A 15,825-nucleotide genomic window follows, 5' to 3' on the forward strand; every position below is an offset into this window, starting at 1 on the left:
TAAAACCTGATGCCTTCAGCTGTGCTACTGCTCAGATACCACAGGAGCGTGTTTGGTTACAAACAGAAGCTTCGGGGCCGCTTGAAGTTTTTGTGCAGCAAATTCCCATCACAAGTCTGTTACAGTTGAAAAGCCTGACAAGACCACAAGATCTACATACAAGAGTAGCCTTTTTTAAAGGTAATTCTTTTGGCAGACTTCTCTATTTTGTTTGTAATTTAAATGGGAGTTCAATTTTTCATTTTCATTCTCTATTTTTAAATTTCAGAGGGTGTCTTTATAGTTGGGAAGTAGTTAAGTAAGTGAGAAGTACAGAGTGTGGCAGGACAGTGCAGAAACAGAAGGGACAGAATTCCACGATTGACAATTTTGTAATGGTATAACAAATTTCAACACATATTTGCTTACCGAGTCTGTAGCTAGGTGGCTGTTAGAATTTGTGAATTCTGACACCAGCTCATCAGCGACTTCGTTGTATGAAGTTGTTCCTTTACGCTGAACTTTCTCACATACTTTCATTGAAAAATGCCTCAGACCCTTCCCATTTTTATCTCCTTTTTTGCTTCTCTTACTGGAAAAAGAAAAGTAATTATTTGAATACATTGAATGTTAATGAGCTACTTTGTTACACAGCAAAAGGTCTACCTTTACGCAACAGGAATCAGGATTCATGACATTATGTGCTATCTGAATGAAAAATAAGAACTGTTCTGCTTTTTCGAATCATTTTGTTTCTTAGAAGTTAGCTACTAAGTACAGTGGAGCCCTTTCCCCTTTTCTCAGCCATTTCAACACTGATAGTATTTGAACACATGCTGCTGTGCAGATGCTTAAAAAACTCGATTTGTAATTCCTCTCTAGGTAGTTTCACAAAAGAGCAACAGAAAAAAGGGAGAAAACCTCACAGGGTGTTGGTGTGCCCAAAAGCCACATTTACAGAACTTTCACGTTTGTGCTTAAAAGAGAAAGGCTCAGACATCCCTATTTACAATACAGCAGAAGATACCTTGATTCTCCTAACGACCAAGTTTAATATCTGTGCCATCATTGTTAAGATTGAGATACAAGAATCTCTTTTGTAGCGAGTAAGTACACATTCATTAGTTTTTATGGTGTCAAATTAATAACTGGCAACTATCAGGGTTATTTTCTACTCACTGTCTTCCTCCAGAAAAGGAAGAGCTTAAGTAATGGTAATGGAAAAAACAGGAGCGATTGGTTTTATGACACAAGCTAGATTTGGATACCTATTTCAACAGAAGCCTTTAAAAAGCTCACCTGTGTTGCTTTTTTTTTTAATTACAGTTTTACAAGTTGGTTTGATAATACGTTTCAGGGAGATCTACTATTTTACAGACAAAGGCCTAGTTCTGTCAACAGTAGCAAGCTAAGAAAAACATTAAAATACAAATTTTGATTTTCAAATTCAAAATTTTGAATGTATTTAAAGAAAACAGAAGGACAGAAGAAAAGAAGGAATGGAAAGAAACACACCAGAAGATTTTAAAACGCTCCATAACACTCCTAATCCATACACAGATATTCAATTTGAGTAACTCCCGAGAGGTAAACAAATAAAACCACCTTGAGTGCATTCAAAGAAGTTTCTGAGGCACAGGAAAAGATCAAATGTTTACAAGTATTTGTTACATTGAAAACTAGAACAATCCTACTTCTGAAATGTGTCTGTTTTTCACAACTCAGTGTATCATCTGTAACAGCAAATGTATTTATCAGGAAGCAATAAAGGAGAGTGTAAAGGGATAAAATATGTGGAGGAATGAAAACTGCTGAAAGCGGGAACTGGACACCCATCTCTCTAAAGGGCAGATCTGAAGTAGAAGAACAGGTATAACTGTATACATAAAATGTATGTTCATTAATACTTACCTTTCTGAAAAATCCGATTCTATGAATTCTCGAGTCCGCTTCCTGTCCCTGAGAAAAGATAATTCAGTCTTAAGATGAAAATAACACTATATTTAGACGGATTAAATCCATGTATTTGGGGCCTACCTGGGTACTCATGTTTGGTGTTACGTGTTTACTGAAAGGGGAAAACAGCACACTCAGAGCCTGACAAAACTTGAGAGAAGGTGGTTAGGATTTTGCAGGTTGTCTGAGCTCACTGCCAGACACATTCTATTCCCAATTTTACCCACGCTTTGCCCGTATGATTTTAAGGAAGTCACTTCATCTGGATCTATAGGAAGTGCTGATGTGACTAGATAACCAACTCCATCAAGAAGGAAGAAGCTGGGCTCCTTTGAAAATTCCTATTTAAAATTCCTCCATGTGGAAGAAAAATGCCTTTGAACAGTGCATGAGCTATATCCTGTATTTTCAGGACACTGTTGTGGTATCTCTAAACACAAACCAAGGTAAAAACCTGAACACGCTCACATTGGAGCTGCTGCATACAGAGCTAAGAGAGATACTCTGAAGCAGCCGATGTGAATTTTGCACAGGAGTATCAGTTACCTTCCCTGTCGGCTTCCTTACCGTTCTGTTTTATCAGCTACAGCGAGCTGACTGCAGAAGTTGCATTGCAAACTTGTCTTTTATTCCTGCGGCTGAATCAATGCACACTGCTTGAGAACTATCGGTAGATTACTTCACGTTGTTACCCTGCAGTTGCAAAACCAGGGCTCACAGCAGCTACTTACGCAGCCAAAAACCGGACAGTGTTATGAAGAGAGCTGAACAAAGATGATGGATTTGAAGATCCGTGCCCTGACGGCCTGCATAATTTGGTTATGTGATCCAGAACCCACCAGCAGAGATCTTCCGCGGCAGCAACAGTGGGACAGTTCTCTTTGACAATCCCTGTCCGTGGTCCTCAACCACTCACACTGAGTGACAGGGTCTGAGCGCAGCTGGGGTGGGGGCTGCGGCTCTCCTGGGACAACGGGGACCTGGAACGGCAGTGGAGAGCCGTCCCCTGGTCCGTAAGCCAAGCTGCTGGAGGTTGGATAGAGCCCTGAGAATGAAAGTGCTCATCTCATTGGATTTTGGAAGCAATGTGGAATCTGAAGAGGAGTAAACAATGCGTAAAGCAAGGAGTCTGGACTCGCAGGCCTCTGGAACTGCCTTCAGCCAGAGCTCGCCACTTCGGTTCGGCAATACCACAGACTTCCTCACCTCTGTTCTTCAGATGAAAATATGACCTACGGTATGGAATTCTGCAGGGATCAAAACTGATCGGCTGGTATGGAGAACATCTTGCTGCTTTTTATGGGTGAAACAATATTGGGCCCATTGGAAACAGTGTGTCTAGATTTTGACAGTATACAAACAAGGATGGCGCTTCTCCTTGGTGGTGCTGGTTGCACTGCTAGTAGGCGTCTCTGGGGATCTTCATCGCTGGGTTTGGATGAAGCTTAGGAAAGCTAACAGGAATTGATTTTCTAGTTTAGCAAGCTGTGAGGAGACATTATAGCTTTTCCCTTCTCTGAGTACTGAAAGAATTTCTGACTGACCTCCACATTTCATAAAATTTGCAGAAACAGATTAATCTTTGACAACTCCTTTTCCACATAAAATCAGAACTAGGTGGATCCAAAAGGTATTTTAGGAAATAAACACATGCAACAAAATCAAGTTTAAAAACTGCTCAGCTGGGCATGCAGTTTATAAGATTCTGTGGTGGGAATATGGTGACTGGGAAGTGCAAGCCTATGGTGGTCTTTGCTTACAGCACAGAATGTAGAAAGTCAAGGTACAAACATTATACTGGAGCATCTCCTTTATGAGGAAAGGCTGAGAGAGCTGCGCCTGTTTAGCCTGGAGAAGAGAAGACTGAGAGGCGATCTTACAAATACCTTCAGGGCCAGTGTCAAGAGGCTGGGGCCGGGCTCTTTTCATTGGTGCCCAGCAACAAGACAAGGGGCAACGGGCACAAACTGCCACACAGGAAGTGCCACCTGAATCTGAGGCAGAACTTCATTACCTTGAGGGTGACAGAGCACTGGAACAGGCTGCCCAGAGAGGCTGTGGGGTCTCCTTCTCTGGAGACATTCAAAACCTGCCTGGACATGATGCTGTGCAACCTGCTGTAGGGGAACCTGCTCTAGCAGGGGGCTGGACTATATCATCTCCAAAGGTCCCTTCCAACCCTGACCATTCCATGATCCCTGCTAGTTCCTAGATGCTCCACTTTCCCATATCTATATCTGAAAAGGTACTATTGACATTCATCACTGATTAGAAAAATTAACCTAGATGCAGAAATAAATTACTTTTTAACTTTCAGAGGCAAAGCACTACATCTGTCTCGAGACAGATAAGCTCAGCAGTACTGATATTTTTTAAAAATACCATGAAATACCATAAAGGTCAGCTCTCCTTATAAGACAGAAAGATATTCATGTTACTGTGGAGTACCTCAGAACCCCATGAAAACTTGTTGCTGATGTAAAATTGTAATAAAAATACATTTGTTCTTAAATACTTCTTGTCTCTCCCCCTGTTGGTACCCCACTGATATGCTCAATAGCAAAGCTACTTGGATATTCCATGATTTATGAAAAAAATAAAGACTTGTTTTAACAGGACTCATGAACTTGTGACTCTCCATTTTCACAAAGAAACAGAAACTGCAATAAAATAAAATTTAAGCAGTGAAGTGACGAGTATTTGTACTTCCATGTTCACACACTCCAGACATGAAAAGTGCACAACAGGCTGAAGAGCATACTGCTTTTAGTTGTGCAAGAACTAGAAGCCATAAGCCAACACAGAGATACAACAGCATAAATAAAGGAAAAGATCAGAACAGATCATCAAACACCTCTAAAATAAAACAAGTATCTTACCCTGGGACCCAGCCAGAAGCTTCTGTTATGTGTGTCTGCGTGACCATTGTTGGAGCTGGGTTATACGGACTCCCAATCAGAACACTCCCTGAATTGGTCAGTCTTTGCGATGTGCTTATGATCTATGCAATTTAGAAATAAACCACACATCTCTCTTAGGAAAACAGAGGTTACCACAGCCCCAAATTCATACTAAGCACGGTGCTAAGAACCCCCCCCCAATAATTCTGTACCAGATGCAAGCTGCAGTCAGAAAAGAGAGACATCATCAGAAGATCCTCATACATGAATTATTACAATGCTGTTAAGGTTTTTACTAATTGTAATGTATTACCATATTATTCATATGGAAAAGAACCAGACAAATGGAAATAATTACTAGGCAGGGCAGACAGGATCTGTACCTATATATCTCTAATCGTTTCTTCAAGCGTACATCTAGGCAATTTCTTGATCACTGCGATCCATAAAGCCTCCTTTCCAATGGATCTGTCTCTTGTAATTGTCTGTCTTTGGTACCAAAGACAATATGAGCTGCAGGCAAAGTATTCCCTGGAGTTTCTAGCATTTACAAGATCTCAAGGAATTGCATTCTGGCAAGCTAACAATACAACACTGTACCTGTGGAATTAAATGTAAAGTCTGTACAGTACAGACAGAATTTACATTTATTCAGACCTGATGGAATTGTGTGTACAATGGTTGTTAGTGTAACACTAAGACACTTGGTCTCAACTTTCAAATCACATCTAAGTTCATTCGTTAAAGCAGGTCACCAGAAGAATTTAGATAGTATTTAAAAATGAAACAGTATTAATTAGATAATCTTTAAAATAAAACACATGTTAAATTATTTTTATACCACTATGGTAAAGTTCATGTCAAAGCTGCTTGGACAATGATTTTTACTCATATACCTTACTTTTTTAAACTTAATTTCACTTTACTCCATTTCTTAGTGACATTTTGAGAACCAGCTGTACTGAACTTTGTAGTTTCCTTTATGACTTAGCTTATGCAACATGAAAGTATATGGCAGACACTTTGGTATCCATCAATGTTATTTGAACAAGTTGAAAAAAAATGGGTATCTGAAGAATTTCCCATTTCCTTAGCTCACTGAGCACTACTTCACCTCCCTCCTGACACCACATTATGATTACATATATGTATGTTTTGTCTTACAGAAATAAATTTATCTTACTTGGTTTTTTAAGTGGATAGCTTGACAGACACATGTGAAAACAGAAATTTAGGGAAACCAAAACTCAGGAACAAGTTAAACAACTACTGGTTGGTACTGGAGAACAAAAGATCCCCAGCTGGCTGCTTTACAGGCTGCATGCAGACACAGGAAAGGGACCAACTTTTATCACCTTCCTACTACCTCAGATTACAGTCAGAAACGTTTTGTGATAGAACGATCAATTTTTAAAAGCTTGCTTAAGTTCAGCACCGGTGTAACACCAGTATGTAAGTCAGAATCAGTAATGCAGCATTTCAATTAAACATCGATCCCACCCAGTAACTTTTTTTAACAATTTCTTGCAACACTATAAATAACGTCTATTCACAGTAAGCATATGGTTCTGCCAGCACACGGCAGACATGTGCCAGAGAGACAAGATTTTAACTCTTTTGCATAGGAGACGTGTTTCACCCTCTCCGACGTTCCACACTGCTCTACTGACGTCTTGTAAACCACAGACCAAACACGTCATAAAGAGTGGGTTACGCCCAATCTCCTCCTAACCTGCTTTTGACAACCGCTGTACTAAACCGAGGTGGCAAAATCCCTTTGTGTGCGTCCCGCCCTGCCACGGGCCAGCAGCAGGCAGCTCTCCCAGTTTGAGGGGCATTTCCAGGCAGTAGCTGCACAAGCACAACCCCCCACCACCTACAGCCTGTCTTTAAAGCTGAAAGTTCTTGGATACAATGCACAGATGTCAGGAGTGTACAAAGCACTGTTATCTCTGTGTCGGTTTCAAATGTACTGTTGCTTTCACCAAAAGTATGACAGTGTATTTTCAGAGGACTAATTCCATCTAAGCAGCAAACATTTTTCCAGTCTGCCTGAAGCAATCACATAAATTCACTGCATAGCATAAAACAGAAGAAGAAAGTATCATCCTACTTTAGCAAATAGAGCGCCTTGTTAAATGAACGTGTTAAATCCACGTAACATCAATAATACTTATGCCATTAAATTTACACCTATGAACTGAATCTAAAGAAGCCATAACAAACACCAGTACGCAAGAATCCAGCCCGCAACCTAACTGCACTGTCTGCACAGCTGCACCCCAAGGCATGCAGACCCATGGTCACCATTCAGCCAACAGCCCGCTCCAGTGGTCCCAGGGCTGTGTGCCGGCTGGAAGGGCCTGGAGCAGCCACGGGGGACAGGGGTTAGATAAAGCCAACACCCCCTCACAGCAGCAGGATCTTGCTAACGCAGGTGAGATGCCAAACGCTAACATTCCCACCGTCACCAACTTGGGAACACTCTCTTTTATACAGTCTGGCACACAACACAGCCATACACTGGATGTCTTAGGAGGCCTGTTTTAATGGCTGTTTAATAAGAAAATGTTTTCTGAATATAGACCTGTCCTTGCAAAGCAGCCAAATAAAATAATTAAAAATAATTAAATAATTTAAAAATGAAGACCCCCCAAAAAAGTGTCTCACACCACCCTGTAAGCTTTTGTAACTTCTACGTGCTGTAGAACCTAAACCATGACTAGAGTTCATTTAAACCAAAAGCAGGGCCTTGAGAAGTCACTTGTAAGAATAGGAACTGCATTACCTGACTGCTTACTGCTTTCCCCTGTTCTTGGCTATTATTTATTGCACTAAAAATACATCTTTTGTAGTAGAACTATTCCAGTGAAATGCTACAGGGCACATGCTCTAGCCACACCTGCATCAGCACCGGTGCACTGAGGAGGACCATTCCCCCGTGGGCAGCCCACAGCTAATACTTCAGACCAAGAGCTCGACAGTGGGGAGTGCAGCTCGGGGGGCCTGGCTGCAACGCTTGTGCCTACCGGCCCAACTGGGATAAAAGCCACTGAAGAACGGTAGTAACTGCTGATGTGAAAAAGACCCAGCACAACTATTTATGAAACACATCACAAGGTTCTCAAACTCAGCCTAAGTGCTTGGCAAGTAGGCATCACATCACTAGAAACAGTTCACAGCTTTGCATTTAGTTTGGCCACCAGAAAACTGAGAATTTTTCTCAAAACCAGATCGAAATCCCTGGAACAGCAATATACGCTCACATACAGTTATCACTGACAGGAAGCATTTTTTTTTTAAAGAAGCATAGTTTCAACGACTTACTTCTCTAGCCACACATCTGAGACATTTACTGTTCGGCAATGCTGGAGATGTACTGGTGAGAACGACTCAAATTATTCAAAGAGTATCGATAACATCCTTAATGAATTTTCTTTCTTAATACACTTTTTGAGTAATAGTTAAAATATCAGCTGGTAAAGCTGTTTCCATTCAAAGCCAGGAAGATGGGTATCCCCTAAGGTCACATACAAGATGGTCGTTAAGAGTGGCAGTTCTGGCACGCCAAGCCTGCTGTACACACACCATCCCCTTTCCATCCAGGTGGGGCATTTCAGCAGCCTTCACAGCTGAGGCAGGAAGCAGCAAGTTCCTAGTACTGTTCACATCTTTGTTTTTCACTTTTCTGTATTACAGCAACAGGAAGTCACCCAGCCAGTTACACAAGTTAGCATTGCTGGAGTTGCAAAACTTACCATTTGGGGTCCAACATTCACATTGATTGGTCCTAAGGTTTTTGGCAAAATCTTGGTTGGGGAGTTGGTGCTGGAAACTGGTAATGTGATTATTGAAATATTACCTAAAATGAGAGATAAAAAGACATTTATAAAGTTTTAGATTACTTCTTTACTAACCTATGAACAACATTTCAGTAAATTTTCACATAATTTTAACATTTTGGAATCAGGTTAGCTTTTTTGCCTCATATACTACAAACACACCCTCACATAACAGCCTCCAAACCTTTTAGCAGATGTCACAAGGACACCTCACAAAACTACCCCTTCACCACCTTACCTTTAAAATTATGTGCTAGTATTTTATGTCCAGAAACAGTTTCTTCTTGCGTAAGACAAAGAGCACACAGCCTGCGTTACCTCAGCATTAAAAGTTAGTGAGTATACTTCTAGAAAGAAGGCAGCATACAAATCCTATTTATCATCATAAGCACACATACAAAATACGTATCCATATATCTTCATAGCCATTCCTCATCTGAATATATTCTACAAAGTATATTCATCTGCAGTATTCTATACACATCAGTGAAGTAAGCCTATCACAGGCCATCACTGTGCAGATGGAGTAAATAACACCTTTACAACTTACCTGAAGTAACAGTGCAGGCAGCTGGACGTCAAGATAAAGCCAACCATGCCATCTCTAACCCGGTGTGTTCTTATCCCAAGATATTTATCATCTTTGTGATCCTGGACTGCCTACAGGTCTAACTCATCCGGGCTTCACACAGAGGAACACAGCTCTGTGCTGAGAGCCTTGCACATACTGCTGTTCCTCCTTTATTCTAAATCGTATCTTGTAATCTCAATTATTCAGACTTAATGTCTTAATCAAAACTGTCATGCAGCACTAGCATTAGCCCATGAGTGTTCGAACTGTTGTGCACAAGCCACTCAAAGCAGTGATCACATTTATCTATGGACACTGGCAGCAGCAGCTCTTGTCTCTATGACAGTCTCAAGGCAAGAGAGCTGGCACTTGGTCAAACACCTCCCCCCATTCTCATGCACAGCCTTACTCAACATGGGCAATGACAGCGGTGGGTCTGGAGGCAGAATGAAATACAAGAAAGAGCTGCCACTGCCTTGTGAGCAAGAGTCAGCTTGGGTCTAGCTGGGGTCACGAGCTGTAAGGACAAAGATCGGCTCCTGAAAAGCTACTTAACGCTCTCTGGCACTAGCAGACAAACTGAAGGCATCTGAGGTGACAGGTTCCTTCAGAACAGTGCAGACACCAGCACTCACCGCTACCCTGCCCTGCCCTCCTTCCATGGGAGCTGGCTAACATTCAGCTCAGCCCACACGGTCCCAGGGTGACTCAGTGGCGTTGCGGATACCTCTGTTCCCTGGTCTTTTCTCATATAACCTGTTCTCCTCCACTGCCCACTCTTCTTGCTTGGTCCTGAACCATGTTTCTGGTTTGGGGTTTTTTTCTTAATTTTAGTATACCTCTGATCTGCCATGAGGCAACTGGAAAATTATAAACTCAACAGTGTAACTTCTCTGTATTATGAAGCAGAGGCAACACATTCGAGATAAAAAGGATCTTCTGTACCTACAGCACAGAAGTAGAAAAAGATGTAGACATGCACAAAGTCTTACCTTTATAAAAAAATGAACAGAGATATGAGAAATATTTACAATTTGAGACAAGGATGTTCTAATGTTCTGTGTAAATTCCTTTGGCATCAGGAGCAACTTACTATTAATTTTACAAAAGGCAAATCTGTACATGAGAACATCTTCAAAAGTATCTTGCTTCTCTATTCAGTAGAGTAATTCACTAATGACTAGTCATCAGTCACCTAACTAATCTAGAAAAACCACCCAACAAACCACTTATAAACCCCACACACTCACAGGCCCATCCCCACAGTAAATCCTTACTGTTACAAAACACTTTCTGTGAGGTAAGAGCCAGAGTGCACAAGACAACAGTAATTCATGGTTTACGTACACTGTGTTCCCATTCTGAGCTCAAAATAGTTCTCTGAACGGGCCAGTTACTTGTCAATTTTACTTCTGCTACAGGATTTTGCCCAGGATTTGCTAAACTGTGCTAGCATATTCCATGAAAACCTAGCCTGCCCTCTCACTGCAGGCTGTGGTCATCAGTGACATGCCTGTCACTTCCCAGTACTGCCGCAGAAATTTTCCTCTTTGCTGCTGCAGCTGAAACTTTTGACCCCTTTTTCTCCAAGACCAGCTCTCATGCTATTTCTCCTTGTCCTTTTTCTTACCAGCAAAAAGAGATAAATTACTTCTCTGGCGTCGACAATGTACAGTCCCATGGCAAAGTGCAGTAGAAGTCTGAAATGCCAGCATTTGGTTTACAGTTCTCTTTCCGTAGGGCTACACCACAGAGCGTCTCCAGCAACACTTCCTGGCCTGCAAGAGGCACTGTAACATCATGTTCCACAATGTAAGACTGACGCGTGTCAGACTTACTGTGCCCTTACAAGCAGCACTGCTGGTGTACAGTCAAATGTACGCGTCCCACAGCAACTGCTGCGCACACTGTAATCGATGTGCACTGGCAACAGTTTTTAACATATGCATGTGTGTACCTCCCCCTGCACACGCATGCAGACTCTTGAAAACTGTAGCTTAAAAATACACTACCCATGGCCAAAGCCACACACAACCACCAGATTTACTTTAGCATTCCTGGAAAAAACACTAAGTAAGAGCTACTGCTGCACCATGTCTTCATTTACAAGACTACCTAGATAAATGTATACAGTCACCATTAGGACAACTTCAGTAAATACAAGAATTGTTCAGATTACTTGACTCGGTTGTAAAAAAAAAGTCACCTACATATGACATATATTTAAGTCTTTTTGGTTAGAGTTACTGTCAGTAAGGAAGATCCTCGTGTTCTAATCCCTACACAAATCCCCCATTTGGCAGCAGCAGTGTCAAAATGATCTTAAGAGCTAATCAAGTTTTCCAAGAGATGTTTCTCTGCCCTTGTCCTTTCTCTTGAATTTCTTTATGGGTAATAAATGTGTAAATGCATAGACTCTTAAACACAGATAGGATAGAAAGGGACCAGTTTCTTTTTATGAGTGAGGTCTCTCTCATCCACCACAGACAGAAGGAAAAAGCAACTACATTTTTCACAGTAAGAGGTCATTCTGTGTGTTTAACAACAGCTGAAAAAATGGTAAACAAAGTTTTTTTCACTTCTGAATAGAACACTCCCTTCCTCCTCTTCTTTTTTTTTTTTTATTTCAAAAATAGTGTCATAGTCCAGACACTCATGTGACCTCAACTGCTCCAAATATTTAATGGTGAAAACACCACCTTCCCATCTCTCTTCACAGCAAACACGATAGTTGGTTCAATTAACTGCTCCAAAAAACTAATGCATTTGCATTGCAAGTAAGTTCACATCAGCACCCAACCTGAAGAGACAGATTTTGCAGTCAGTACCGCCAGCATCACTACTCTTCTCTAAACAAAAAGAAATCCCAATTCCAAGAGCATCCTGCCCTGCCCGCAGCCCTCACAAGGCAGCAGGCCAGGGTTTTGGCATACAGCTGCCACTGGAAGACCTGGAGCTGGCCAGGACCTGTCCCAGCACAGTAAAAACATCACTATGAAATGGAAATTGCCCACCCAAGTACAACCAGCTCAGAAAGCAGGCACCTGCTTGCTAAGATGACTACCTGTATCTTACACCAAATTTTTGAGATTAGTGCACCTTTGTTTGCTGAAGAACTGGTGATTTCTAAAGTTTTGAAGGCAAGGTACTATTACAAAACAGCAAGCATCAACAGGAACAATCTCTTCAAGTCTTATTTATAGAACAGCATAGAAAAAGTAGGAGGAAGTACATGTCACAGTATGTAGATCATTTAAAAATACTCATCAGACAAAAAAATATTGAACGATTTTTGTATTCAACTTGAAGCAGAAATATAACCAAACTAATCGTATACACTTTATCACATAGCAATTATAAAGATTTTAAACATGATCAAAATCCAAATAAATGCCAAGTCTTAATAATGTCCACCATTTGGGGACAAAAAAGATTACACTGATTTATGTTCCACTGAAAACAGCAGTGCATACAGCGGTAAGCTGAACACAGTAAGACCCATCAGCCTCCTAGTCACGGTAACCCTACTGCATGGATCAAAAAGGTCAGCAACGATGGATCAAACTAGAATGATTTGTATAATAATACTAAATTCTTACATACTGTTTCTCAGCAGTACTTTCAAAGCACAAAGGAGGTCAGCGTCATTATTCCCATTTTACCTATGGAAAATTGAGCACATGGGAAAGAAATCCACTTAAAACTCTCATAGAGAGGCTTTAACTGCAATATAACACCACTACAAACCGGGCATGCTTGTCACCGATGCAAATTCAAAGTAAAAATCTGCCAATGGGCATAGACGTTTCTCTTAGAACAAAAGCACTTCTACATAAACTATTTTTCCATCCTTCAGTCACCACTACTCTTGTTTCTCATGGAAAAAAACCAGTGTTGCTGTTCTTTTATATTTAGAAAAACATGATCATTACATAACTATTACTCTTCCCAGTGTTTGCAAAATAGTTTTACTTGCACACATAAACAAAAATTCAGTTTAAATGATCTTCAGCTTCAAGCAGTCACAGAACAGTTACTCATGTTTATGTACATGTATGCTCACAGGCACACACTAACTAACCATCTCACAAGACTAACTTTAAACCGTTATGTGGCATCCTAAATAGCTTAACTTCACACAAACGTGGAACTCCTATACAAATACGAAGCTAAAAAGGTTTTAGCGATTTTTTCCCTGTATAACTAAATCTGTTAAGTCTGCAGCTTAGTTGCAAAGATAATCAGAAACAACATCGTCCAGAGAATCCACAGAATCTACCACAGCCAGTTTGAAGGAAAGCATAGCTGATGGGGAGCACAGACCAATGCACTAGGGTCACACACAATGCATGTATCAACAACAACAACAACAAATCATCTTTGGATTTTTAGGCAAAACACCAGGGCAATGTTGGTGATTTGGATTTCATATTCAGAGCTCTGAAACGGCACAAAAACCCAGTTCAGATTTGTGAAATACTGGAAGTCCATTAGGATATTTTGCAATAACATGTGTGAAGTTTCTTTAGGGTCCTCTATTACACTAAAACATAAATTGATCTTCAGGATCAGGACACAGTATTACAAAAGCATATAGAAAAACTGAATTATTAACACGCTATTAGTATAAGCATGTTTTCTTGGTACACTTCATTTAATTGCACAAACTTACTATATTATAAACCTAACTTTTAAAACTTCCATAGCCTGTAGAAGCACATACATATCTAGAAATACATGAAATCAAAGAGATCTGTGGGAAAAAAGAAAACCAAAATGGGGCAGACTATGTTTCAGTGTACGTCAGGCTTACACTGACCAATATATTTTCAGACTTCTGTCCATTTGGGACAACTTTAGAGCAGTTACGTGAATCTCAAAGTACCAAGCGCAGGCCCACTGATAAGCCATTCTGTTGTCTTGGTCATTTTAGCAGATCTCTTCAAGCACACAATGAACTCCCAATGCTCTTCAGGCACACCACCCCCTGGTCAGATATTCAGCACACTGCCACTAGCATTTGTTTATGCAAACCTCATCCCAAGTGCTGACTCCTGCCTGCAAGCGAGCACAGCCATGGCCATGGCTATGGCTATGCGGTGAACTTGCCTTCTTTTCCTTTGGCAAGGGGGAACAACGGGTGGGTTTTGGCTGAATCTGTTCCCGAGTCCATTGAACTGCTCAGACACCTACGCAGCGACACTAGCACAAAGAAAAGGAAAATGTTTAAAAGCAGCTGTGAGGTGACCACATCTGACTCAACTGGCATTGTTGCCAGAGATGTCTGTTAAAGCAAGCAAAAGATTATATCACAAGGAAAGGCAGAAAATGGTAAATACGTTAATTAGAAGAAAAAAGAAAGAAAAAATAGAGACAGACGCCTGCCTTACTGCTTCCATTACAGTAACGTAGGCATATGGCAGTCCTGTGCATTGAAAAGTTTCTGAAACGTCAGCCATATAAAGACTTAGTAATAAGTTAGGTGCTGCATAAAAAAAATATGTATTGGAACAAAGTTCATTGTGAAGTTGTATTAAAAGTTAAGATTCCCACCCAAAGCAATCTGGATTGCAATTTGGTCTGAGTAAGGGAGCCTCCCTCACAGAGCCTGTCGCAAGACTGGTGGTCTAGAGCTGGACTCCCACTTCCCTCCACAGCAATAGAGAGACCACCACGAAAATTCATAGTTTTAAGAATATAGTAACAAAAAAGTTTTAACCGAGGACAGTAAAATTCACCAAAACTACTGTGTTAGTCCACATTACACATCTTAAGATGAGAATCAAGTATGTCACCCATAGTCAATCAACTGGTAACTGTTGCTTCCTTCTTCGACACCTGATTAACTAGTAACTGTCAACTCACTGTTAATAGACAAAGGTGGATCAGTACCCAGTGTCTTCACTGAGATACAGACACACTATCTTGTTTAGGAGGCAAACAGAATGGTTAACCTGTGAAATATATTAATTTTTTATGTGCAAGAATATTCCCCATGAAAGAGAACAAAATATAGTTTCAGTAACTTTTGTAATTTTTTTTTTTTTTTACAGGCACTTACAAATTCTGAGTTCTTTGAATTTTCAGGTCATTATCTACTGAAAATTAAGCTTGTGCTGCCAGGTGACTTCTCTCTGTATTTAATTGACCTGATTTACTTTTGGGAATATCTCTTACTTGCAGATCATGTATGCAAAGTACTTTTAAAATAAGCTAGAAGCATGCCTAAACAAGACTTTGGAAACTGTATAACTGAAAATGCAACCTATCAAATGCAAGTTAGTCCTTCCTAGACTTTCTTCCTTTTATATCAAATGTATCACCTCTTAATTCCTATCAGCAGCTGTGAGTTTTGAACAAAACTACCTTGTTGCAGGAGGCATTTTTTTTCAGAAATAAATTGTCATTGGGAGTTTTGCGGCTCAGAGTCTGGTAAGAACTTTTTTTTCCCCAAAACCAAGCCTCCCTGGTAATTTCTACCGATTTTGCCGTTGGTTTTATTTTAACTGTAGTAACTCTAACCAATGCTCAACTTCTGAAGTTTATGAAAAACATGAACTCATATCCAACACCACCC

General features: G+C 40.5%; 1 protein-coding gene across 4 annotated transcripts in view; it reads right to left on the reverse strand.

Annotated features, from left to right (window-relative positions):
* TFDP2 (transcription factor Dp-2) overlaps nucleotides 1-15,825 on the reverse strand; it is a 63,157-nt gene that overhangs the window by 20,753 nt on the left and 26,579 nt on the right. For all 4 annotated transcript variants that reach the window (XM_055723437.1, XM_055723439.1, XM_055723436.1 and 1 more), the window contains 4 exons: nucleotides 8,594-8,697; nucleotides 4,815-4,936; nucleotides 1,891-1,938; nucleotides 409-571 (listed from right to left, as the gene is read on the reverse strand). In XM_055723437.1, the coding sequence (XP_055579412.1) occupies nucleotides 409-571; nucleotides 1,891-1,938; nucleotides 4,815-4,936; nucleotides 8,594-8,697 (437 nt within the window). The remainder of the gene's footprint in view (nucleotides 1-408; nucleotides 572-1,890; nucleotides 1,939-4,814; nucleotides 4,937-8,593; nucleotides 8,698-15,825) is intronic.

Source organism: Falco cherrug, chromosome 11, assembly GCF_023634085.1.
Source record: "Falco cherrug isolate bFalChe1 chromosome 11, bFalChe1.pri, whole genome shotgun sequence".
Classification (NCBI taxonomy): Eukaryota; Metazoa; Chordata; class Aves; order Falconiformes; family Falconidae; genus Falco; species Falco cherrug.